At 36.9% G+C, this 25,445-nt stretch overlaps 1 protein-coding gene across 4 annotated transcripts in view; it reads left to right on the top strand.

The window, feature by feature from the left end:
* The window catches only part of GPATCH2 (G-patch domain containing 2), a 139,663-nt gene that overhangs the window by 18,158 nt on the left and 96,060 nt on the right, over positions 1–25,445 (top strand). Inside the window, exon 6 of one of the 4 annotated variants that reach the window (XM_039883381.1) lies at positions 57–1,375. The exons of the other annotated variants lie outside the window; for them this stretch is intronic. Coding sequence (XP_039739315.1) covers positions 57–89 — 33 coding nt within the window. The 3' untranslated portion in view covers positions 90–1,375. Of the gene's footprint in view, positions 1–56; positions 1,376–25,445 lie in introns of those variants that run through there. 4 annotated transcript variants of the gene reach the window in all.

The following is a 25,445-nucleotide window of genomic DNA, read 5'->3' as shown; positions in this document are numbered from 1 at the left end:
CTCATCCTTTATTCACATTCTAATGTTATACTCAAAAATAATCCATTTTTTTGTAGGCTACAAACTGGACCAGTGAGATTCCCCTATAAACCAAAGCTTCTAATGCTAATAAATTAGTTTCGTTTTGAACATCTGGGGAATGGCATTCGAGGGAACCTGGCTCCTGTCCTCTCCCCTGGAGGAGAATCACTGAAGGGAGAGCCTCTGATGAAAAGATGGGGCTGTTTTTGCTGGAGGACTGGCATGCTTCCTTTGGGAGAAGCTTTCTAGGGATCTAGGTTGGCCCAGGGTGGGTAGCAACTACTGTAAATTTTATATATTTTTCTCTTTTATGATTTTTCTTTTTTACATTGAAACCATTTATGTATCACTTGCTTTGCCAAACTGCTAACAAAAGCTAGAAAATTAAAAACGTCCAGATGTCACGTAGGTATTCTTTAATGTTTATATTGTGACTGGTTAAGAACTAATTTTTACATTACCTGACTGTTGTAAATAAAAAAAAAAACAAAAAAAACGTGATGCATTAACATTTATGGTTCATTTCTAGAGAAAACGTATATAACTAGCATTATTTAAGATACTTGCATTTTACTCAGGGTATTTTAACAAGGGCTAAGATGAGTAGTAGGTAAGGTTGATCATTTTTTCTAGAGCTTGTATTTTAAGTTTGCTTTCTACTTGGATAATCTGCTCTGTATCTCAAACTCATTGTATTTTATACTACAGTTTTCGTTGTACTGCAAATCATCCTCGCTTTAAGCTAGCCGCCGTGATTACTAGTCTGTGCTAACAGAATCATTTACTACTACCTTTTAATTATGTGCTTTGTCTGATACCTGAAACCAGTCAAAATTATCATTTGGCTTAGAGCTTATCGAAATCATGTGAAAGCTGATATTTCAGAAAACTGTATGACTCTGAATCATATTTTCATGTTTAAAAGTGAGAGCTGCTTGCACATTCTTAGAATGACAGACCGTATGTGTCACTGTGAGTGTCAAAAATACTTGCATGAGCTCATTTTCTCCAGGCAGAAGGGAAATGTAACATTTCTATTGGTAGTATAATTTAGACACTATACTACGTTCAGGCCATTTGCATTCTTCAAAATGGTTATATTAAAATGATATTTTTAATAAGTTCAAATAATTGATGAAAACTGTGATTTCATACCTGTGTTTTTATGTTATTGTATAGATAAATTGTTAATTCAGCATTTAATGGCCAACTTAAATATGATGATTGGGAAAGAAACTTGGAGTTGACATGACCTTTACCTAAAGTTATTGCGATATGGAATATTTCAGCAGGAATGTGTGACGTTTTTTAGATTGCTTGTCTAACTGGAGAGATTAAAAATGATAAAATGCAACTCTGAGTCTCTTTACCTTTGCATATTTAAAGTGATATTTTAGAGGTACAGTAATGTGGTGTTTGGTAATTGTGAGTAAGCTTTTTTATGCTATGTCCTTTGCAGTGAAAATTCATGATTTTTTTTTTTTTCCTGAATTACATGAATACTTTTATTTTATGTAATGACTGTCTTTTGGATCTGAATAAGTCACTTTAAAACCTTGGCCTATGAACTTTGCCTTACCGATCATGAATCTAGATGAATGCTATCTAGTTCTTGGTTCAGTTTTACCTATTTTTATTTTTGGTTCACTGCTTGCTTGAGCATAGCTGGGATTTGTAGCCCATTTTCTAGGCTTATTGCAATCTCACTGTGGTATTTTATAGAAGCTATTACAACTGATAGGCTAGCTTCATGGTATTGATGATACATTGCTTACCCATAGGAAAAGCTGCCTTTCCTTTCTAAATTGTAAAAAGGTGATTAAGTTTCACTTGATGGAGATTTACTATATATGTGTGTTTATTGTGGAATGAGTGCATCAGGCTATAAACTGTTTTCCTGGTCTACGTTTTTTGTATTCAAAATTTTACTGAAGACAATGGGCTTTTTTCAGATTTTCTTTCTTTCAACCCTGGATTGTCCTTGTTTGGATTTTTAAGTACTGTAATTTCTCCCCCTACCCCTCCCCGCCCCGAATAAAATATCTGACTTGGGCAAGAAAGGTAAGAGTTCCAATTTCTGCTGATATTTTTAAGTTCCTGAGCTGCATTTCTTTGTTGTTGTTGCTCCATACCGTCCATATTATTTCTAATAATCTAGTTTTAAAAATCATAAGCTCACAGTTGTCTTTAAATAGTACCCGTGACTTCCAGTTATAAGAAATGAAACTTAATTCCTCAGATTTTCACATTGGAAAGCCAGGTTGCTTCTAAGAGATTGAGCAAAGTCACACACAGGTAGTGGCTGTTTCTCATTGAACAGAACGGCACTGAGGAGTTTCTTAGGCACCTGCGCAAATACAACGATGAAATGACCGAGGGAGAACCTTCTACTGAAATACTAATGCAGATATTTTGGGGGAGAAAGTTTTGGAGTTTTCATTATTCGCCGTAATTATGTCCCATGAAGTTGCTGCAAACACTGAATACTAAGCCATTGCTCCCAAGGGAGCAGTAGGGTTGGGTTCCCGTGAGCCTCTGATCACGACGTTTCCATTAGTCGATCAACCTCGTTTTGTGTGTGTTTGTTTTTAAAGCACCTTATTTGATACATATCGTTGATTCATTAACATTCAGCTCTCGGCCAACAGCCCGTACTGTAATTCACGCCTGAACAAAGCTTATCTAACAGATTTTTCCTCCACGAGGCACGTCCCAGCCTCCTCGTGCTTAGGCACAGGCGACCGCATTGCAGCTCTGTGCCTGGGGGGCACTCACAACAATGAACCACCAACAAAAAGCACAGCGGTGTGAAAGACGTGACACTAAATGCACCACACAAAGGGCACTGTGCACTGTATTAGAGCCGAAACGGGAAGGCAGAGCCGTGCCTTTTGCGACCTCGGTGGGGAGTGCCCGTGTGCGTCCTGACCCAGATTTGCCCTACTCATGTCCGTGAATGATCACAGAAGTGCCACAAGTGTTGAATTTTTGGGGTTGCAAAAAATATTAGCAAGTATGCAAATTTGTGAATGTGGAACCTGGAAATTGTCATGGCGATCGCCTCTAGTTTCGCGGAGAGCCAAGTGATGTCGTAGGAAATTCACGGGTTTCGAAGGTCCGCCTTGTTCTCCTCTTCACTCTGTCGGTGCAGTCTGAACCTCGCATTCTCTTTCTGCTAAATGGAGACAATAATTACTTCTAAAAGTGTGGTCAGGATTAAATGAGATTATGTTTACGTGATGGGTCCTGCAGCATCTGTCACGTAGTGTATATTAAATAATTGATAGTTACTGTTATTAGACATATTAAACACAGAAGCTCATGATTTAGAGAACATTTGTATTGTGAGTCCAAGTGCAGAATTTTAGACTTTGAAACTTTTCGTATTTTAGTGTAATATACCTTAGCATATAAAGTGCTTTATATGGCAGGCGTTCCTGTTTCTGTCATACCTCGTTTGTATTTGAGCCAGCCCTTGTCTTTAATATCTATGAAGAATAATTTTGAATGAATTTTAGATTGACAGCTACTGAGTTAAATCTTAAAACTTAATTGCAAACTAAAAACTGTTCTAAACACTTCTTCCTTGCCCCACCCCCTATCATTAAGCTATTCATTTGTAGAAAGACCTGTACTGTTCAGGAGGTTTTGGTCCAGAATTATCTGATTTTTAAAAATAATTTGGCCACATACATGAGGTGTGAATGTAGACAGTCCTGCGAATTTAATGTTGAGAAGAATTAAGTATAGCTGTCCTATTAGAGTAAAGCACCAGTTTACTGGAGTTCAGCTAACCAGCCTCTAATAGTTATCTTTTTTTAGGAGAATTAAACAAATGATAATTCCAAGGGATATCCTGGGGCCATTATCCAGAATTCATGCTCAAGTGCAATTCAGAATAATCTCAGAGTAAGGATGTAACCCAGAGCCAGTTTGGGGATCGGGTACTTACGAAGTGGCTGCCGTGAACCTGACCTCAGCACAGTGTTTCAGTCAGCCAAGATGGCCTCCTCCTCAGCATCCTAATTAATATTTTCCATAGGTGAGAGGTCATTTTTTATTCTTTTTAAACTTACACTCTTTTAACAGGTTAATTTATTTAAGTTAGCATTCGAATTGAGTAGTCTGTTGAAAGATCAGGAAGTAAATGGCTCCATTTAAAATATAGCACCTGAAATCCAACATAAATATTACATAAGGCTTATAGGATTCTGTCTAAAAGTTTTATAATTGTTTCAAATTTTTTGCATGGTTGGAATGAGTAAAAGGTTGGTGGTGATGGTGGTGGTTATTCTGTCAAAGAAAATGAATCTGATTTAATTGACTTTATACATGTTTATCAAGTTTAAATATCTGAGAATGTGAACATCTAACCTTAATCTAAATTGTCATGCTGTACAAGTAAGCATACTGTTTCTATTCAACAATACAATAGCTCGTATCTGTTCAGAATCTTGAGTCAGTCCGTTAGAAGAGAAAAGGAATTTTGTGTGTTTTTCCCTCCTTCTGTGAAGTCACAGAAGGCCAGATTTCATGAGTGGCATATTGATAATGATAATGATACTATCATGGTTTACTCTGTATGTCTTGTTCAACCTTTGTTTTATTATTTCTTAGAATACGACAATAGGAATATTGAGTCAGATTTATAGCCTTTCACAACAGAAGTGCCATTTTAAATGGATTTGGTTTAAATAAGGGAACTAGATAGACTTCTCTTAGGCTAGTCTAAGATAAAGGAGAAATTTTATAGCAGAAAACAAATCTAAAATGAATTTTAGAAGTTCAGCATATGCTCTCAATGGTACTTTGACCATGTGCTAGCTATCTAATATTTTTCAATAGAATTCAATAACTAAATGCTTAATTATAATTTCTATGAATCAATGTAAAGAATTTTTTGGATACATTGCAGAATTTTAAAAGAATATATATTTAGAATTACTTATATTCTAAATATACATCATGTATTTTCTATTCTCTTAGTGTGTATGTAATAACTTAGTTTTTATCTTACCTTGCAATCCGCTTGAGATCAGATTTCATGGTGGAAACTGATATTTTTTCTTAGAACTTATTTTGAGATAAAATAGATTTTGTGTCATAGAAAAGTACTGCTTAATAGAATTATAATAAATATTTATTTTATAAAAGACAGTTTAATATTTGACTTAAAATTCTATTTTGATGTCATTCATAACTTTATAGTTCATATTATATAAATTTAATATCTGTGATTGATATTTAAAAATATGAATCTAAAATGTTTCATTCTGTTTTATAAAAATAATATTAATATTGATATTTAGTCTTATTGTATTATACATTATTAGGAGTGGAATAGATCTATATACAAATTTAAATAGTAGAGATATATAGTAATATAATTATTTTTTCATTCAACAAGTATTTGAATGTTTCTTTTGTTTTACTAAAGGCTAATTAATATATGGAAATATGCCATAGGACTTAACTGTCATTTATGCTAACTAGCCCTTGTTAAAATTGGTTAAAGTTGCATTTCCCAAGAACTTATAACAGCAGTAACTGAGGACTTACTGTATAATTAGGAGCCTAAGCTCTCTACTTGTTCCCCCCGCAGATGGGATCCACAGTAGCCTGAACCCCTATATATATTCCGATCCACTTTTGTGTAGTGTCCATTCATTCAACAAACATTTCTTGAGTCTACCCTATGTTAGACACTGTTCTAGGCTTCGGGGGTTACGGTGGTGAGCAAGACAGACAAGATTGCCAGAAGCTTATATTTTAGTGAGTAAAAATAAATTCAACCGGTGGGGGGAAGATGAGTATGTAAATAAAAACAGCTATGGAGAAAATTAAACGTGGTAATGGTAGTGCGATAGAGAATCACGGGGCATGAAGGTGATTGGAAAGGGTGTGATTCGCAGGACTGAATAATTTTCAGCTTTGGCCAATGTAAGGTCTTCTCCTCTGTCTGGTAACATGGAGAGAGAGGCGAGGGCAGCCATTACCCAGCCCTGTTCATCCAGGGAATTGTAACAGGTTCTAGATCTCTCTCCTGATTCCTGACCAGGCTGACCACAGCTTTCAATGTCACTGTAGGTGGGCCTGCAGATGGCAAAAATATGCCACTTTTGTTTACAAAGTATAGTATTACTCCCGGCGTTTTTCCATTTTTTTTTTTTTTAAATAAAAGAAAGTTTGCAGGTGCCAAATATTTATATAGTGTTTTCATTTTCCCCTTTTCATTTAATCATAATGCATGTTCTGAAAGTTAGTATTGTAATATTGTAGTAGTCATTCTGTTTCATGGCTACTTACATATTGTTACAGGGCAACAGTCTGTTATGTTTTTTTTAAATGCGTTAAATGCCATGCTTCCTTTTTATTTTTTCACTTTTGTATTGACATGCAAATTCTCAGGTCATTATTCACTTTATTAGTAAAGAAATGCTTTAAGATTTTTTTTTTTTTTTGAGGAAAAGAGCTATGGACTTTTTAATGAATCTCTTTAAAAACATCGAATTTGCAAACGTTTTAAAAAGTATTGCTAAGAAAGATTTTTCTTACCATTTAAAACCTTTTTGTATCCTAACAAAATTTTGAAATATGTTCTAAAATACTTATTGTTTTTTAGAAATTAAGACCAATGATTGGTAACCGTTTGACTCCACAGATGGAGACTGAAGACCCCTCCTTATCCTCATCAAACTTTAAAACGGTAGTGATATTGTAGAGGCCCCATTATTTTTCTTTTTTTCCCATCAAAATCGGGGAAACAGAAATGCTGCAAACATTTCACTTTCTTCAAAGCTTCAACTCTGCTTTTCTGCCTTTTATGTTGCTGATAGAATTATTCTGATGGTCTATAAAACTCAGTTTTCTAATTTGCCTTCAGATATGTCAGATATCTAATATCAGAAAAGTTCAAAATCAATGATGGGTAGAACACTTCCAAATAATATTTGACACGTGCTTTCTATATTGAAGTCACCTGCAAATCCTCCAACTGAAGGTCATTTTGAACAACCGAGAATTCACAGTGAAGTGATCTAAATAAAAGGTGTTCCCTGTACTATAGTTAGCGAATGCCAGCGAGATATCTGTTGCCTGTCATCCAGGCTGGGGGTTCTGACAAACCAAAGATACATGCTAACAGGTATTTATAAATATTTTAAGCCAATAAAACTTGTAAAATTTTTGTTGTCAAATCACAACTATTTAAAACATTGACCGGTACTTAATGGGGGAATAAAGTAGAAGTGTGATGATTTCTTTACATACCAAAGAAATGATGACTTGTGCTATTAACAGTGTACATAGCATCCTTCTCTTCGAATGTCACATTTAAATCTGATAACTGGTCGTAGACAGTTCACCATTACAGCGCTTAAGGTCAGTACAGTTCTGAACTTGCAGGTGTGTTTATCTTTAAGTTGCAGTATTTAATGGTATGTGCTTGGTCTTTTTGAGGTCTTTCAGATTTATAGATATGGAAGTATGTAGTCTAGAAATACTTCTTTAAAAATTACACAGTCTTTAAAATTGAAACTCTTATTACTTAGATGTTATCTCATTCTGTTTCATTTATATATATATATATATATCTATGATAGACTCTTCTAATATTTGATCCACAAAAATATGTTAAAGGAGCCTATCATTTGGTGGACAAATGAATAAGTATATGTTACTTTTGACTCAGAAACTGAATGTCTTGCTAAGTGGCGTTTTCAGCCATAGATTTCTTGGTTCAGGTGTACACACATGTAATGAAAGCTTATGACATCTGCCTTGTAGGAAGGGCTGGGGACATGAAATGAAGAAGATTTGTCTTTGTCCTCCAGTACCTTACAGTTTGGTTAGTAAAAATTAATTGGAAAGGGGAGAGAGAAAAGAGACTAACATGGGTCAAGGAAAGCTCTGCTTCTAAGTGCGTTTTCATTCTTCAAGTTAAATTTTAGTTGTATGAGTCCTGTCTTCGTCCACTCTTTCCACACCCATCAGCATCTCGTTTACTTCTCTGTCATCTCAGCCCCTGCTTTCCCATTTCATCGTCACTGCCCCAGTGCATTACTCACAAGCTCACGTTCGGACAGTACAGTTTTCTCCTCTCTCGTCTGGTTTTCCTCCCAGGTCACTCCAAGTAAGCGTTTTTAAAACATGGTTATGCCCGAGGCAAAAAAATAGTTGTCACCGCCATTATCATAAAGTCCAGGTTGTGCCTTTCTACCTTCACGGCTCACCTATGACCTGTAACGCTTCGCCCTCTCCCGATGGCCCTGTGCTCTCTGCACCTCCACCCTCTCTTCAGCTGCCTCGTGTCAGGCCGGCCATTCGTCTGTACCCTTGCTCGCCGTGGTGCACCCCTCTTCTTAACTATGAGACGTCTACCCTCCAAGTTCAAGCTCTGTACCTTTTCTTCAAAACCTTCCCCAACTCTTCACACTTCAGAGATCACTCCATCTTCTGAAGTGGCCTTTCACCTACTGTCTCTGCCACGCATTCACTCATTAATGGGTAACTTTTCTATTTTACACTGTTCCTCATCGGCTCATGTGTGTATTGTATCCCCAGGTACATGTGGCACCCAGTGCCAGGAGCCCAGCTCCTGGCATGTGGTATGTGCTTAATAATTTTTAAAATGTCGATAGGGATTTCCTGGGTGTCACCCCGTGTGTTGGGCAGGTTGCCACCACTGGTTCAGTTTTTGGTGCCACCTTAAGTTCCATCCTTTCCCGCCCACATTAGCGTCTGAGTTCCCCATGGTTTGTAATTTGTCCTTTTATGTGTTTCATGATGTGATAGCAGATAAGGCTAAAAATTGACTGGACGCCTAGTGTGCAGACGCGGGGCTTGCTAGCTTTTTGGTTTGTAGGGTGGGGATGGGGGAGCACAAATCCTTAAATGTCGCTATCCTAGGGATTTCTCTTTGAAATTATCTCCTAATAAGTAATCTCCTGCCTCGAGGCGTGTGGGGTGGCAGACGAGATAGCCTTTGAGGCCACTAGCCAGTGTTCTGATCGCAAAACAGAGGACAGGCAGCATTCGGTGCATAGACGGTCACTGAATTCCCTTGACTTTAGTAAAGGTATGTTGTGTGGCCCATAGGTGTGACCCCTTTCTAGCTTAACATTTTCAGGTAATAAATTTGGAGCTGCTGATCTTTTATTATCATTTTAGTGGGGTTTTGGGAGGGAGCTGACGTGTGTGATGTTTACTGGGAAGTCCTATCCAGTGTTCTTTTAATTTTCATTTTTTTAAGCAAAAATTAATAGATGCACAGGTTTTAAAAGTCAAATAGGACTAAAAGTATCCAGCGGACGACACGCAGTTCATTCCTCACGCACCCATCTGTGCAAATACAGCGTTTATTACTGTGCGCCTTGTTTTTTATACTTGAAAAAAATGTCTGAAAGGCTGTAAATGATAATTATTTATTCATTCATTTGGCTGCATTACATTTTATTATACTATATTATTAAATAATTTATTTCTCATATCAGCTTTTATCCTATGTGGCCACTTTTAAAGGATAGAAATATTTGATTACTATTAATTTTATTAGCCAACATTTATTGAGTTCTTATTTTTATGGATGGTAATTCATTTAATGTTCAGAAAAGGCCTACCGGGGTAAACGTTATTCTCCTCTCCATCTTATAAACTAGGAAACAGGGACAAATGGCTTAAATGACTTACTTGTTCAGTGTCACAGCTACTAAGTAGTTAGTAGTGTCAGGATTTAAACTCCGGCCCTGTGGCCCACGCCCCAAGGACTTACCCATTAAGCTGCACACCTGCCCCTTTGAGGGTAAAAATGCTATTTCCACTTAATGTTTAATATGTAAAAATTGGATAGGCCTAATGACCCACTAAAATAATACATCTCGGTCAGATGGTTTGGCCCATTTAGTGGATACATTTGGCAAATCGTTATTCTGTGTTTGGTGATCAAGTTAAACTTTTTAATTCGACGTGTTTTAGTTTTCGGTGTGATGTTTTCGTTATGTAAATATGACGTCCATCCCTCCTGTCAGTTCTGTTTCCACCTCACATGTTCTCTCTTCTGTCTCTTGGTACCTGTTGATTTAGCTTTTTAGGTCCTTGCCAACGTTTAAATCTTTTCTTTCTCTAATTTCTTACAAAGTAAATTTTTCTGTTACCTATCAGATAGGGTTTCTTAAATCCCGAAAAGGTCAGTGACACTAGTAAATATTTAAATAGCATTTCATATTTTGTAAAGAGCATCTTACAATCTCCATTCATCCTGTGATAAAAGTATTATTGTAGTTACTATTTTATGGATTCACTGAGATTTTCAAAGAAGTAGCTTCATTAAGAAGGATCTAAGCTAGGTCTTCTGAATTCTAATACTTTTACAAATGAAATTTTTCGGAAGTTATACTCTTCTGTATTTTTAACTAGAGCTACAATAATTTTGCTTTTTTGAAATGTTAACTTTTGAAAATACCATGAGACCTGAAATTTAAATTTCTGGTTAACTTGTACACAAGTTGTCCATTTCAAAATTTGATTGGGATTTCATTTTGAGGAAAGATTCAGGAGTTTTTATTGTTGAATTCTTAACTCACCCTTTTAAATTTGTTGCAAATTGTATTGAAAAGCTTAATACAGGTTACAAATTTAGCACTAGCCTTTTTAATATTTATTAATATCGCAGATTTTCCCTAATCCCACTTCCTCAAATTGCTTTTTAAAACACTAGTACACGCCAGTTCTCTGGAATTGACTGTTTATAGGAAATACCCATTAATCTAACTTATTCCTTAATTGAACATGATCTTAGAGTCATCCTGTTTCCTCAAAAATTATTATATATATCACGTATGTTACTTATACATTATAAGCACATTATTGTATAATGTGTCATATGCTCATTACTGAAATGTCTTTACTTTCCATTGGAATGTTTCTTAAAGATGCTGATTGTCTAGCTGATGGGATGGGTTTTATTTTCTCCAATTTTCCCCGATAAATAACTCCCAGCTCCACAGCGAAGCTCTGAAAGGAATGGAGGGCAAAGCACACACTTTATGGAAAAATGGGCCTCTGTGTGCACACGCACGTTCACACGTGTACACACGCATTTTCTTTTTCGATTATCTTATTTCTGGTAGGTAATACTTGATTTCATTTAGACATTATGAGGACACACACTTATTTTCACAGCAATCATTACTGTAAACTTCATTAAAAGTGAATTAAGATATGAATATGCATGAAGAAATTAGATGTTCTAACCGTGAATATATGGCATCAATGTGTCCTGAGTGAGTTACAGACTTTACTTATTTCTGGGCCATTTGTTTTTTATATAGATTAAATATAGATAATTACTCATTTGACAGGTTACTTTATTACTTTGATATATCTCAAAGTACTGCATGTAGTTATAGTGTGATTATTGTAATAATTTGGATTCATTAATAACTAAAATTAATATTTCATATGCATTAAAATTTAAAAATTGGAATTTGATTTTGTTTAAAGTCAGTTTTCTGGTAGTTATTTTGATTTAATAACAGAATGTACTTTTTAATTGCAGTTTTTAATTATTTTTAAGCTCACACGTAAACATAAAAATGTTTTGTAATTGCTCTAAATTATAGTTAGAAATATTAACTTCTGTAGGTTAATCAGTTCATTTTGTCTTATGCCTCACTTTATGAAAAAATTATGAGTTAAATTTACGTGTTGGGAGCAAATGTGCATCACACAATATACTAAATTTAAATTTATTATTGCATTTGTAGAGAACTTAGCCAAATACGTAGCACATTCAAATGTTCAATAATTATCATTCCTATATAACTTAATACTTCGTTTTGCAATTAGTATGTGGTTTAGACAGATATTAAATGGTTAAACTGCTTAGAAGTTATTTGCACACTCATTAAGATTCGTTACCTGAGAGAATAAAATTAAAAGATTCTAATCAAGGCTCATGTTTTAATTTCTATTTTTATTTTGTTTTGTTTTTCAATAAGAATTCCATATTTCTGGTTCAAAGTGGTTTTTACCTGCTCTTTTAGGTTAATACAGTTCTTTAGAAAAGCAGATCTATTCTGGCTATGTAATGCATTTTATTTAATTTTATAGTTTTTATGATATCATATATTAGAGATTGCCAAAAATATAGAAAAATTTTAGAGAACATTTTTGGATTTGATGGATTACCACTCTTGAAAGGGAAACAAAACACTAAATATTTCTAATCCCGCATTATTTACCGCATGGGTGGTTAAATGCTACTTTAAGCCTCATAAAATTAAAAGGGAGAAATCTGCCAACTGTAGCAGGAATTGGATTTAGGAAGAGTGGTACAGAGCCAAAATATTGCTACAGAATTAAATGTCAAAAATCTTCTTTAATAGTAGATATATAGTTCACAGTGCCTGGTTATGATTAATACATTTAATCTAAATCACTGAAAGTTGCACTCTCTTCTTCCATAAAATACAATAGGACACAAATCAGTTTTACTGTAGATGGATAACAATTGGAAAATAATGCATCTTCCCGCCCAATAAATTGTCAGTTATACCTTTTAACTAAAATCAATTCATCTTTCCAAAATTTATTGCAATTTCTAATAATAAATCTCCTCAAATGTTTATTCATTTGGTTTTTGATACATTCGTGCCACTTTTGCTATGGTCTAATGTTTTCTCTTTTGATTCATTGTAAATTAGAAAATCTATTTTGAGTCGGTGTTCTAGTTAAGAAGTTAAAATCTATAACCTAGCACCTTTTTCACTCTCCTTTGTACATTTTAATACCCTTGAACTTGAACTTAAATGCAATCCAGTAAATTCTTTTCAGAAGGAGATTAAAAGACTTTTCAGTGTAACTTCTTGAGGAAGGGCCAGATTCATAAAACGAGCACTTGGGAGGTTGTTAGATGATTATTGCCACAGATCCATTTTCGAATTAAAAAGAGCTTGGGGAGAGAAAGACATGGGGTCGAGCTATCATTTCATGTGTTTGTTACAAAGAAGAGTAAATAGCCGTTTGAATTAGGATCAGATATTGATCATATTGGGAGCCTGCTTTTATTTTCCAGTGACAGCAGTAACCCACAAGTGGCATTAAAAGGGAGCACGAATAATCAACTCCATGCTCTTTGTTACACAGAGGTCTTTCCTTCATGAATCTCCAGATGACACCTTTTAAATCTCTGTATGTGCCTTTTCAGAGTGTTCTTTTTTAGTGTATCCTAAGTATGCAATCAAGTTTGTTTTTCACATACACCATGATTTAGTGTTGTCATTATTATTTCTTAGTTTTGAATACGTGATACATGAGCATTTCTCTTTTTTTTATACTCTTAATATCATCATTAAATTCCAGTTTTCGGATATCGCATGGTGAACACTGACTGTTGTCATTTTAATTTAATACCTTTTAATACCTTTCTTCATTTATTCCATGGTGAATCCAGATTGGTACCTGTTTTTTCTACCTCCACCTTCACTGTGCTATTACATAAAATTTAAGACTGAAAGTGAGAATCAGTCCACTTTCCCACAGCTTTAATAAAAAATGTGTTTGCAATCAACATGTTCTAAGACTTGTTTTTTCTGTTCTAAGACTTGGTTTTAAGTCTTTTGACATCAATTAAAAGTCTAAAATTAATTTTTAGAATAGATACTATTAAAAATGAAAGCAACATTAATTTGAAATGAACCTGTAACTCATAGGCAAATTTGTGTCACTGCTATATATAAGATGCCATATGATTACTTTATCAGTTAAATAAAAGTAATTTATACAGCCAGAATATCCAAAATAGAATTCATTAATTGGACTAACTACGCAGTGAAGGAAAGAGAAGTTTTCTAAAGCAAAGATCAGACATGAAATTACAGGTTTCACTCATTCATCTATTTGGAAGCTATGGATTCTTAATTTTTTTAATTTATGAGTTCTTTAATATGCAATATATTACTCATGTACTTAACAAATTAATTTCTTTATAACAAATTTTAGGTTTTGATAAATTTAGCAAGCTGTAAAAACTTTAAAAGTAATCTGACTCATGTACTCCTAATCTGATTTTTCCATCATATAAAATATGAAAGTAAATCATGCTCTTTTAAATAAAAAATGATAAACTGAATGTTTATGCCTTTCTTTTAAAAACCTGATAATAGATTTTAGTGGTATTTCTCTGGTGGTTTTATAAACATTGGTTAATGATACGGAGTCAATTTATTGCTGACGTGTTGGGAGTTTTTCTCTATTAGTGTCAGTTAAGAAGACTTTTTAATGACTGTAATATCACAGCTGTCACCTTTGCATGGTAGCGTTCAGTTTTGTGAAGGATGACAAGTTTGGCATATGCACCTGTCAAAGGAGGAAGTTAAGGTTCTGAGAAGACAGAGTAACTGACCTAACTAATACGAGGCAGAACCAGGGTCATCCGCTGCTTCCTGGTCCAGGGTGCTTTTCTGTTTTCGCCACCTGCCTCTCCGATGTTCCTAGTTGAACGTGAATTCATCCCTGAGACGGAATTTTTGCTCGTGTTTTTAACTGTAGCCTCAAGGGTTGCCGGGTACACCATTGTCGAGCCAAACGAATGTTTCTGGGGAGGTCAGATCGAAACCCGTGGACTCTCCCCGCTCCTCTGGTTCATTCTCTCAGCCATCGACATAGCCTGTTACCCTCGTTTAGTCTCTCTCCGGTTTCTTTCACACTGCTGTCACCTCTCCCAAATTCCGCTGTGATGCTTGTCACGCATTTGACCTCTGACTTCGTTAGTGCCGCCCCTTGGTTTATGAAATTAAATATAAACTCTTCTTCTTCCTGTTCTAAGTTTCTGCCGTTAGGATTTCAACTTCTTTTCCAGTCTCTGTCCCCGGATTCTCCCCAGCAGATGCATCTCGAGTGTGCCTTGAACTTTACAGCTTCTGTCTCTTTGCTCCTACTATTTGTTTTTGCCTTTTGAAACACCACCCTCGGTGTCTGCCTGTGGGAGTCTTGCCCATTCATCAAAATACACTGAAGCTAAAACCTTATCTGAAAACTTCCCTGGCCAAAGGCATCTCTATCATTCAGAGGCCTCGTTCCTGTCACTCATTGCTCCCAGAACTGTGTTCGAGCCACTTTTGTATAGTGCAAGCAAAAAAGCGTGCAACTAGAAATCATCGCAACTTCTCTCAGATCCGTGATTTACTGGCCGTGTGACCTTGGAGGACTCACTTCGTGAGCTTCCATTTCCTCATCCCTAAAATAGGGATAATAAAAGATATGATGAAATAAGCTATGTAATAGGACTTCGTGAACTGTAAAGGAACTATTTTTACTCATTTTCTTCAAGAGTCCAAAGCTCAGATGCCTCCAGGGGCAGGTGATGTATATGCCTGTGAAGCAGCTTGATGTTAGGGGTGTAGCCACGCGGTAGAAAGGCTGTTGCCTAGCTGGAGGGGTTCAGGTTCAGAACATTTTAAGGTGCTGTGAAAGCGAGCTCCGGCAGACTGCAGGGCGTGGAGAGTCTACTGCCTTTCCATGCAGTCACTGCTCTTCCTCATCCTTGACTGTCGGCTAAGGAAAACCCTAGTGCTTGAGATTTAATGATGCTTTTCCCTAGGGTCTGGGAAATATGTGTCATTTATTTTCTCATCTTTAGAGATTTAAATATATCTTATCCAGTGTGTTAAAAGCCACTTTTAAAACTTAGATTTAGGCACAGTTAATTCTTGTATCTTTAAAAGCAAGTAATAGAGACTTCATTCAATGTTAAAATACAAACCAAGGACCCCAAAGCTCTGACGTGTATACCGTTCTTTGTAGTTTTCTCATATTTACCAACAAAATGGCCATCTCTGCAGTTATTGTATGAAAAGCTGGTGTCAGGGGACCCTGATGAAAGAAAAACTATTTTCCACCACAGTGACTAAAACCAATGCACTATTTTGTAAAACGAATTCAGACACAAACTTAACTGTTGTACTTGGTAAGAGAAACTTGATTCTATTAGATTAATTGAACACAGATAAATGAAAGCTTTGTTAATGTGACACTTATGCTCTGAATGGTACAGTGCACATATCAGGAAAGAGAAGTAAAATCTTTTAACCTCACTTAACTTCCCTAGAATACCTAATAAGGAAGGATGCTGTTCTGTGAGGAGTAATAACTGAGACCAGGAGAAACCATTGCTCAGTGAGTTCCATGGCACAGTTCATTAAAAAAAAAACTTCCCTTCACACTTTTTCCATATTTCCTTAGACTCTCTTTTAAAGCATCTGTTCATTTATATTCATTTATAAAGTAACTGATTGATTCTGTTCTAGGGTTTTCGCTTGCCTGAATAATTTCCTTATTTATAAATATAGAACTAACTCTTGCATATATGTTTATAACTGTTTGGTTTGCCATGTTATATGCATGTCACATGTTTAAGTTGGGGAACATGTAGAGCATTTAGAACAACCGAATGCCTTTTACTTATCCAGTTCATTTCTGTTTAGGAAATATTTATTTAAACACTAATTAGCAAATATTCATTCAACCATTAGTGTGCTCCAGGCGGCGTTCTGTATGTTTGGGGACACACCAGCCGGCCAAGCAGACACAGCCTCTCACTCTGCAGAGCCACGTTTAGAAGGCAGCACCTGTGCCATGCGAACACTTTGCCAGGCGTGGGATCTACAGAGCTGATTGTGTTTTGCTCTTGCCCTTAGCATAGCTTCCAATCCATAGAAATAAAGATAGAGAATCACAACATAGGGGGCTGAGTTTTATGAACGAGGTGCTGAGTGAACACAGAGGTCAGGGACATCTCGCCCAGCTCAGGGAGAACAGCAAGGAACCGGTGTCACTGAGTACGGGCAGACGGGTCAGAGTCGTCCAGGTGAGATAGGTAGAGAGAACAGATCTCACTGGATTCCAGGAAGGACTCCTGAAGTAGACAGAACTTGAGAACCACCTTCCACAAGTGCGAGCTAGGTAATATCCAGGCGGGGAAGAGTAGGACAGACACTCTGGACGGGGGAAAAGCATGAGCAGGGACTTCCGGCGTGAAGCAGCGTGGTGTCGACCCGGATCCACCAGTGTTAGACCTTCTAGAATGGGCCTTACAGAATAGGGAGTGGCAAAGGGTGAGCAGAAGAGGTGGAGGCGGGGTAGGCCCTTGCACACCTGGAGATTGTACAGTTTAATGACAGCAATCAGGCCCTCTGGAAAAATTTTAAAGGACATGACACGTGGGTTCACATTCTTTTATATATTAGACCATGTATGGTACCACCAAACAGGACCAAGTAACTTTTGCTTCTTAGATTTTGAAATAATTAGCCCTACCTAGAGGACTTCCTACCTCTTTCTGGTACAATACCCTGTTTATAATTACTCAGTTTTCTTCCTTCATCGAATATATACTAAAAATATCCTTTTTAAGTAGTTTTTATTCTGAATCACATAAACAAATGGTTTTACATAACTATTACTAGTTTCATACTTGTTTATATATGTGTGTGTGTATCCATACATATATATATTTCGGTTGTGTTTAAAATGTTTACTGTTGGTTTTATATGTTCATAATGGATTATTTGTTTAACTTATGTTCATTAAATTATCTCCCTGAGAGGGGGTTAGATTTTGCAATGTCAGCTGACATTAGTTTGTGATTGTGACCTGTCTTAGAATCCATTGTTTTAGGAGGATATGATCTATTTCAGTTGTTACGTACAGTGGTTTGTATGAATGATGATACTGAGTAAAGAATCAAAAAGGTATTACTCAGTTAAAACTCGCAAGCTACTTAGTTTTTACTTATTTTCATTTTGAAAGGCATTTAATTATACGATTGGAGGTTTTCCTGAGAATGTCACATGTGAATGATGTCTTATGGTCAAGTTTTAATAGGTAACGTACTTCATTTATAAAAATCAGCCTTTTTAATGATGAGATCATCCGAATCGTCATCATAATAATGTTTGAAAACACAACTGTGTGCTTAAGAGAATTGTCCCCATGGAGACAGCTTCCTAGTAGGTGTAGATCAGGGCTCTTGGCTGCTTTCCTAGGCAGCATCGTTGGACCTGATGCTGTTCAGGTGTCACATTTCGGTGACTGCCGTCAGTTGTCCTTCGCAGTGGAGTCTTTGGTTGTGCTGCTGAGAAGACACTAAGTTTTCTGCAGAGACTGTAACTTTTTTTTTTTTCCCCCATCGATTTATCTTTTCCATGCTCTTCCACATCATTCTCTTCTCAGGTCGCCGTTGTGCTCCTGGCTGTAATGATTCCTCACCCCGACGTTCCTCAGCTTCCCTTCAGCATGCGTCACCTGAGCACGTCCTTGTTCAAACGCCCACCTTGGTTTCTCTTCAGTGTATTTTCCCAGCTTTCGCCTTCCTCTGCCCCTCTCCCCGTTCTCCTGGCTTCTCTTTCCTGCATCTTAGAAGACCGGCGTTCTCCTGTTTGTTTTGTGTTTGTTTTTGTTTTTAACCAGATCTCTTCTGTCTACACTTCTTCCTTCGCTCTAACCCCTCTCAGTGCTCGCCCCGGGCAGAAGGCGGCTGGGTCTGTAGCGTTAGCTCCGTGTGCCCTCAGGGTTCTTGGCGTTTTCTCCATCCCAGTAACCCTGAGAGATGACACGTTACTTCAGTGCAGTGATTCACTCGGGAGACAGGTCGTAAGCATGGGTGGGGCCGTAGCCCGGCCCCCCACTTCCACAATGGGGAACGCCCTGTGTAGTTTGAAGATCCTGCCAGGTAGTTATGACACATGACCCGTGGCCATTTTTTATTTGAGCCACTCTGCCACCCCCAGAACAATTCAGATTTGTTTCTGGTCCTCTCCTTAAGGTTATAGTTACTTTGATTTGACTTGATACCCCATTATTTCTTCTTGTTTCTTTTAAAACATGCCCAAATCTTTCATTGAAGAATAGTTTCTATAAATAAATAGTTCTGAATTTGACCATGTTTAAAGTGAAACTCATTATTGAGTTGAAGAACAAAAAAGTGCTGAGATTTACTGTATACCAGGTACTTTGCTAAGGTCTGGATTCCAAAGGTGATGAATGACACACGTCCCGACTCTTAAGGAACCTGCAGTCATTTGGCACATACAGATTAACGCACAGCTAAGAAAATGTGTAAGCGCCGTGACGGAGACATAAACCAGTTGCGCTGTTGAGACCAGAACGAAGGGGATGGTCTCTTCTACCGAGGGGGTGGGAAGAAGGGTACTTGGGCTGTGTCTTTACTTATTTTCCCACAAAGGAGAGTAAGGGCAGCAAGGTGGAGGAGAAGGACCAAGAGGCTCGGATTAGAAGGAGCTCGGCTTGAGTTGTTACACCGTCTTGGGCACAGTTCCTTGGATCTGTCATCTCTCCCCATCTTTTCGTTCCTTTCCCCCCTATGACCTTTTCTCTTTCCTTTATGGCACCGTACACTAGCCTGATAGATCTAGTTTTTCTTTTCTAGTGTCTCCAGCCGCTAGAATAGAAAAACTAGAATAGATCTAGTTTTTCTTTTCTAGTGTCTCCAGCCGCTAGAATAGAAAAACTAGAATAGATCTAGTTTTTCTTTTCTAGTGTCTCCAGCCGCTAGAATTCCCGGGGCAGGGACTCTTGTCTGTCTTGTTCTAGAGCGGTGGCTGACACGTCACAGGAACTCAGTATGCCGGTGAGCACGTTGACTGCATGAGCATGGGGTTCTTGTGAAGATTAACGTAGGTTTGTTTCTGGATATTCCTTTTCTGAGCAAACACAGGTCATCCAGTTCTAAGTCTAGTGCTGAAATTCAGCATAAGGGAAGATAAAAGAGTTGAAAGAATGCCTGGCTAGTTTAAGGAATACTGAGTACTCAGGTGGGTCTTAAGCGAAGGCCCTTGGATAATAATGGCAGGGCTTCTGACAATTGTAAGGACCCTAATACACTAATTTTCATCATCCTTCTTCACACTTAAACTGTCTCCTGCTCTCCAACATGTCAGTTTTGTAAACCTATGAGTTGGACACTAGTATTCACCTGCGGTGTTTGTTTAGATCTAAAGGCTTACCAGATTCTTGCCCACCCTTTCATCTTATATTTTTTATTTCATTTCCGGGATCATTTTTCTTCAAGTATGTATTTAGAAGGTATTTCAGTGAAGTTCTAAAACTGATAAATTTGCTGTTTTTAATATGAAACTGGACTCATTTCACCCATGTTTATGAAAAATAGTTTTCTGCATATGTATTTCTGGGTTAAATGATTTTTCTTAGCACTTGGAGATACTCTGTTACTGTCTTCTGGCATTAGTTTTTGCTACTGAGAAATCTGTTATCAGACTCATGATAGATATTGTGTTTCCCCTGCTCCCTTTGGCTGATTTTTTTTTTTTTGTCTTGACATATTCTGGGTTTGAACAAATTATGTATAGATATAAATTTATTTATCCTGCTTTATGTTGTCTTTTCACGTCTGGCAATTCTATCTTTAATCAGTTCTAAAAAAAAAATCAGCTCTTATCTCAATATCGCCCCTTGTTCATTATCGGCCTTCCGCATTTCTCGGACTCCGGACAGACACGTTACACTTTCGCATTTGGTTCTGTGTCTCTCAGTCCCTTTTCTTCCCAGTTTCCATTTCATTGTCTTTACGCGTGTGGCACTGTAGACCATTTCCAGAGCTTTGTCTTCCAGTTGACTAATTCTCTTTTTTAGCTGAGTCTACTCTGCTGTTAAATACATTTATTCTGTTAATGGGAGTCATCTAATACTTGCAGTGATTATTTACGAGATGCTAAGAGCCGTTAACTTACTCCTGTTTTACTGGATTGTATAAGAAGGAATTTGCCGGCTCTAAAAGTTGTAATTTTAATGCCTTTGTCATAGGGTTAGCCATCTATGGTACCCTCACACTGAATGGTGTATTTCTGTTGTCATAGAAACTCTGCAACCCAAGGGCTCCCATTAATCATTGTTAAGGATATTTTATATACAGATGTTAGTTGGCAGCAAGGCATGATGGAGTGGCCGAGTTCGTTATTTAAATCATGAAAGTTCTGTTTACTTTCTCTCTGGCTAGTTATCCTGTGAATTGCTTCCATGCCTGCCACATCTTCTGGTCTTTGGTAAAACAAGTTATAACCCATTGCCATTATCTCCACAATATTTTGATGTTAAGCCTTCATTTTTAAGCTTTCCTTTTTTTTTTTTAACCAATTTTAATGCTTTTTTTTTTTTTTTTGCCTTTTTAAAAGTAGATTGTAGTGTTGCCTTTTCTGCTATTCTTTTTTGGGTTTATTGACTGAATGTTTTTCTCTTATAATTTTTTACAATATATTATTAATTGAAAATAAAATGCAAACAAATTTGCCATGTACAGAGCGTGCTCTTACTTGGAGTCGATCTTTATATTTACTTTTATTATCAAAAGCATTTTAACATTATTGTAGTATGATGGCCTTAAGAAAATTTTTATGAAAATTTGTTATAAAAATATTTGGTACGAAATTTAAAATGTGAGGGGGTGGGGAGTAAAAAAAATAAAATGTTAAAAAAATTTGAAAATGCTATAGAATTTTAAGTTGTTATTTACAATAATTTCTGTAGTACTCGTCTCCCAGAGCGTCCAGCATTTCACAAGTGACTCTGCAACTTTGTCTTTTCTGTAGCACTTAAAGAAAAGGAGCAGTGGGTGAACGGGACAGGAAGAGGGTGAAAGAGGAAGAGGAATATGGAAGGGAAGAAGCAGGCGAGCATGACCCGTGGCTAATTCGAGTAATAATGCCCGACCCCGTTAGGGCCATTTGTGTCTGGGTTTTAAGTTGATTTTGCAGGACCTCTACTCATTACTTCCTGATTTCCCCCTCTCTGACACTTCAGATCCTTTTTGACAGAAGCAAAAAACGATCAGTGTGGAAAAGGAAAGTTGATCTTAAGCTGAAGAAATATAATATATGCCGTATTTGAGAAAGTTGTATTTCTGTGCTTTTAGTAGTTGAAGCTGTCGCTCTGTGACGCACCTCAGAGCTGGGCACACGTGCATGTCCGCGTGTCGTGTCCCAGGAGGCGCCATTCTCCCACACAGCCAACGAGAAATGAGGAGAGCTGCAGCCTCTCAGCCTCTGGCCTTGTCTGGCTAGTGCATCAGGTGTCGGAATGAGCACTGGATGTTGGAGTCAGCAGGAGGCAGGTTTTGCTTTATCCCTGCAACTCACTGACTACATGATCTTGTGTTGAGTCCTTAACCTCTTTTACCTTCAGTTTCTCCTCTTGTCTTGTCTTAGGACTTGTCATTTACCGAGGGCCTTTTAAGGCACGGTCCTGAGCTAGGTACTGCCAATTATTTCCAGTTTGCTTATCTGTGAAAGGAAAGTTTCGAAATCAGTGGTTTCCAAGATGCTTCCCAACCTCCTTAACCCGGAGACCCACAGATGTGAAAGGTTAGGACAGGGGACAGCGCTGTGAGGGTGGAAGGCCTTTCCTGCAAGCCTGGGGCAGTGCTTCCTCAACTTAGTCTCCAGATGAACTCTGGAGGGAGGTGGGAGTGGGTCTCGTTAAAATGTAAATTCACATTCAGAGATCTCGGTGTGGCTTGAGAGCTTGCATCTCTAACAAGCTCCTGGGTAATGCTGCTGCTGCTGCTGGTGTGAGGAGCTCTCTTTTAAAGCAGCAAAGCATGAGAGGATAGATGGGGAAGGGAAAGGTTTTCATGAATAAGGATGATAAGATCACTGAAGGCAAAGTTACACAGGACTTTTAAAGAGATGATAGGATGTGAAAAGCAGATCTCTTCGCTGTGATTTTGAGATAACTGGGAAATATGGCTCCCATCCTATACACTTCTAACCTGTTTTTGTTTGATCTAGACTTTTTAGAAGTATAACATTTTCCTTTTAACTTTCAAATTTGTAAGTTGAAAAGTTATCTTACTAGTGATCAGAGTTACAATTATTAGTTTTTATCCTTTTCATAATTCTTTTCTGATAGGCAGTATATGGAAGATAGGGGAGTGGGAATATTTCCGATTTATTTAAATTCACAATTGTTTAGATGTAGGGTGTGATTTACCAAGTTAAACTTGTACACATGATACATTTATTTAAGGAACAGAAAAAGTTAACGTGTGCTTCTGTATCCTTGTGTTCGCTTGTCTGTGGAAATCTCACTTTCTCATGAATACATTTCTGAATGAAACACATGACTAGTTCTGGTTTTGCCCCTGTGTATGTAATAGCAAAATGATTGTAGCAAGAATGACTGAGATGTTCACGCTTTTTCTGTGCTCAAATCTGTTGCGTATTTTATGCTCTCAAAACATCTCAACAGCCCCATGTTGCATACCACAGGTGAAGCCCCTGACTGCATGGAAAGTCGCTGTGATCAGGGTACCTTCGTTTATTTTGTTCTTCTCACTGCATCTGGAAAGGTCACAATAGCCTGCTAGTTGTATATAAATAGGACTTTTTATAAACAGCAGATAGGTGGTGCCCTGGTTGCAGGCTTTGATGGATTCTCAATGAAATTCAGCTTATCTGGTTCTTCGGTAAATTTTGTCCAGATTACCTTACATGTGCCATAGAAAGTACAAATTTTAATGATAAAAATTTAGTATTTGGTATTCACCTTTAGATGTTGGTTAGCCCCAATATTATGTCTCAGCATTTAAACTCTTGATGACTTTTATGTGCTAGGTGCATAGATTTACTGTGGCAGTCTGAACATTTTTAAATTAAAATATATCTTTCATTCTGATTGTATTGATTTACACATCTCTATGTCAATATTAAGTTAAGTGAATTTTTCAATAAGTTGAAAAGATCTGGCAGGCCAAGTTAAATTTATTAGATTTGCTAGAGGTTTTTCTCTTGTATGTGTTTGGGCATCTCTCTGCTTTTCTGTTCTTGATCAGAATTTTACTTTTAAAATAGCACTAAAATTTTAGCACGGTCTCATTCTTCTTAGTATTCTTTTTTTCTCTTGAATGTATTGCCATTGGAAACCTTATCAATTTTTTACATCCTTGGCATTCTTTGCTACTGTTTTTTAGAACTATAATGTCAGTTTCCTTTTTGTAAAATATGTAATTGCTTGAATTTTATTTGAATCACAAAACTAAGTCATATTCCTTTGTATACTTTTTTGTCAATTTTAAGTTTAGGAGAATCCACACCTTTAAAAAAAAAATCTGGCTATGAAATAAGGTTACCTCAGTTCATTGGAAATAAAATTAAAAAAAGTTTCATGAGGCTTTAAAAACTTTAGGCATAATCCACCATAATTTCTAAGTATGCATATGAATGAAGCGTTTACTTTTTTGACATTGTAAGTGAAAACTCTGTCTACATATTTTGACTAACCCAGAATATCAGTTTTCATGTACTTAACGATGCATCAGAGGGTCACTCATTCTATATTCACTAAACACTAAGACAGAAACTGGTGGCATCAAGTGATGCTAATCAGAGTTCGTTGGTATGTTTATTAGGTCATAATTTCACATAGATATTTTAGTCTGGCCTGAATATACTCGTATCAGTCATACTATTTATGTACCACCCAAAGCTGACTTTCAAAGACACAGGCTGTAATGAATATACTTACCATCAAAATGTGTGAGCTGTGGGGTAAGGGAAGGCAACAGTGTTACTGAGTCGGTGAAACTTAGGGTGTAAACGACAAAAACTTTGATACAAGGAAAAAATGGCAAAAAAATAAATGATATCAGAAACTTTAACCAAGATTTAGTGAGCTCATCAAGCTGTGGAGGAAATATTCCTATTTCAAACACCAAAGCTAATTTTTGTGTCTCGGTGTATTATTTGCAGTTTAGGCCGGTAATCTTCCTCCCACCATTAAATCAAATCTTCCTGACGCTTTGTGATTTCTTTTTCTTTCTTTCTTTTTTTTCCCCCCCCCCAGGCAGGGCGCAGGTTGTAGTATAAAGTAAAACCAAATTTTATATAATAGTTTGGCGCTGATAACCGATACTTTTATGGGGTCCTTGACTTTGAACCACTTAACACCTCAGGAATTCCAAATCACCATGTAAAAAACAACACTGAATTTTATCTGTAAACAAAATAACTAGCTGATTTCAATAGTAATATAGCACTAATGTTATGTTATAGCAAAAGCTAACAATAATTGAACACTATGCTCAGTTTTTTACACAGGCACACTTGTTTTAATCTTCACAATAATCATACGACATGGGTGTTATATCTCAGTTTTACAGACTGGGAAATTAAGCCATAGGTTAAGTAATTTCCTCAAGGTCACAGAGCTATAGCAAATGCCAGAGCCCGGACTTGAAACTAGGTCTCAGTAAAGTCAAAGTTCGTGCTTTTATACATTACATTATACTACCTCTTCATGCAAGAGAAGAGTTTTGATTTCATAATCAGCTGAGTTGTATTATCCTCACTTTTTAAGAAAATACGCCGTTTTCTGCAGTTGGGGAATTCTTTGCCTTA

The sequence above is a fragment of the Pteropus medius genome, unplaced genomic scaffold (assembly GCF_902729225.1).
Source record: "Pteropus medius unplaced genomic scaffold, Ma_sr-lr_union100, whole genome shotgun sequence".
NCBI lineage: Eukaryota > Metazoa > Chordata > Mammalia > Chiroptera > Pteropodidae > Pteropus > Pteropus medius.
The sequence above is the reverse complement of the archived record's forward strand: the minus strand, read 5'-3'. Positions and strand labels throughout refer to the sequence as shown.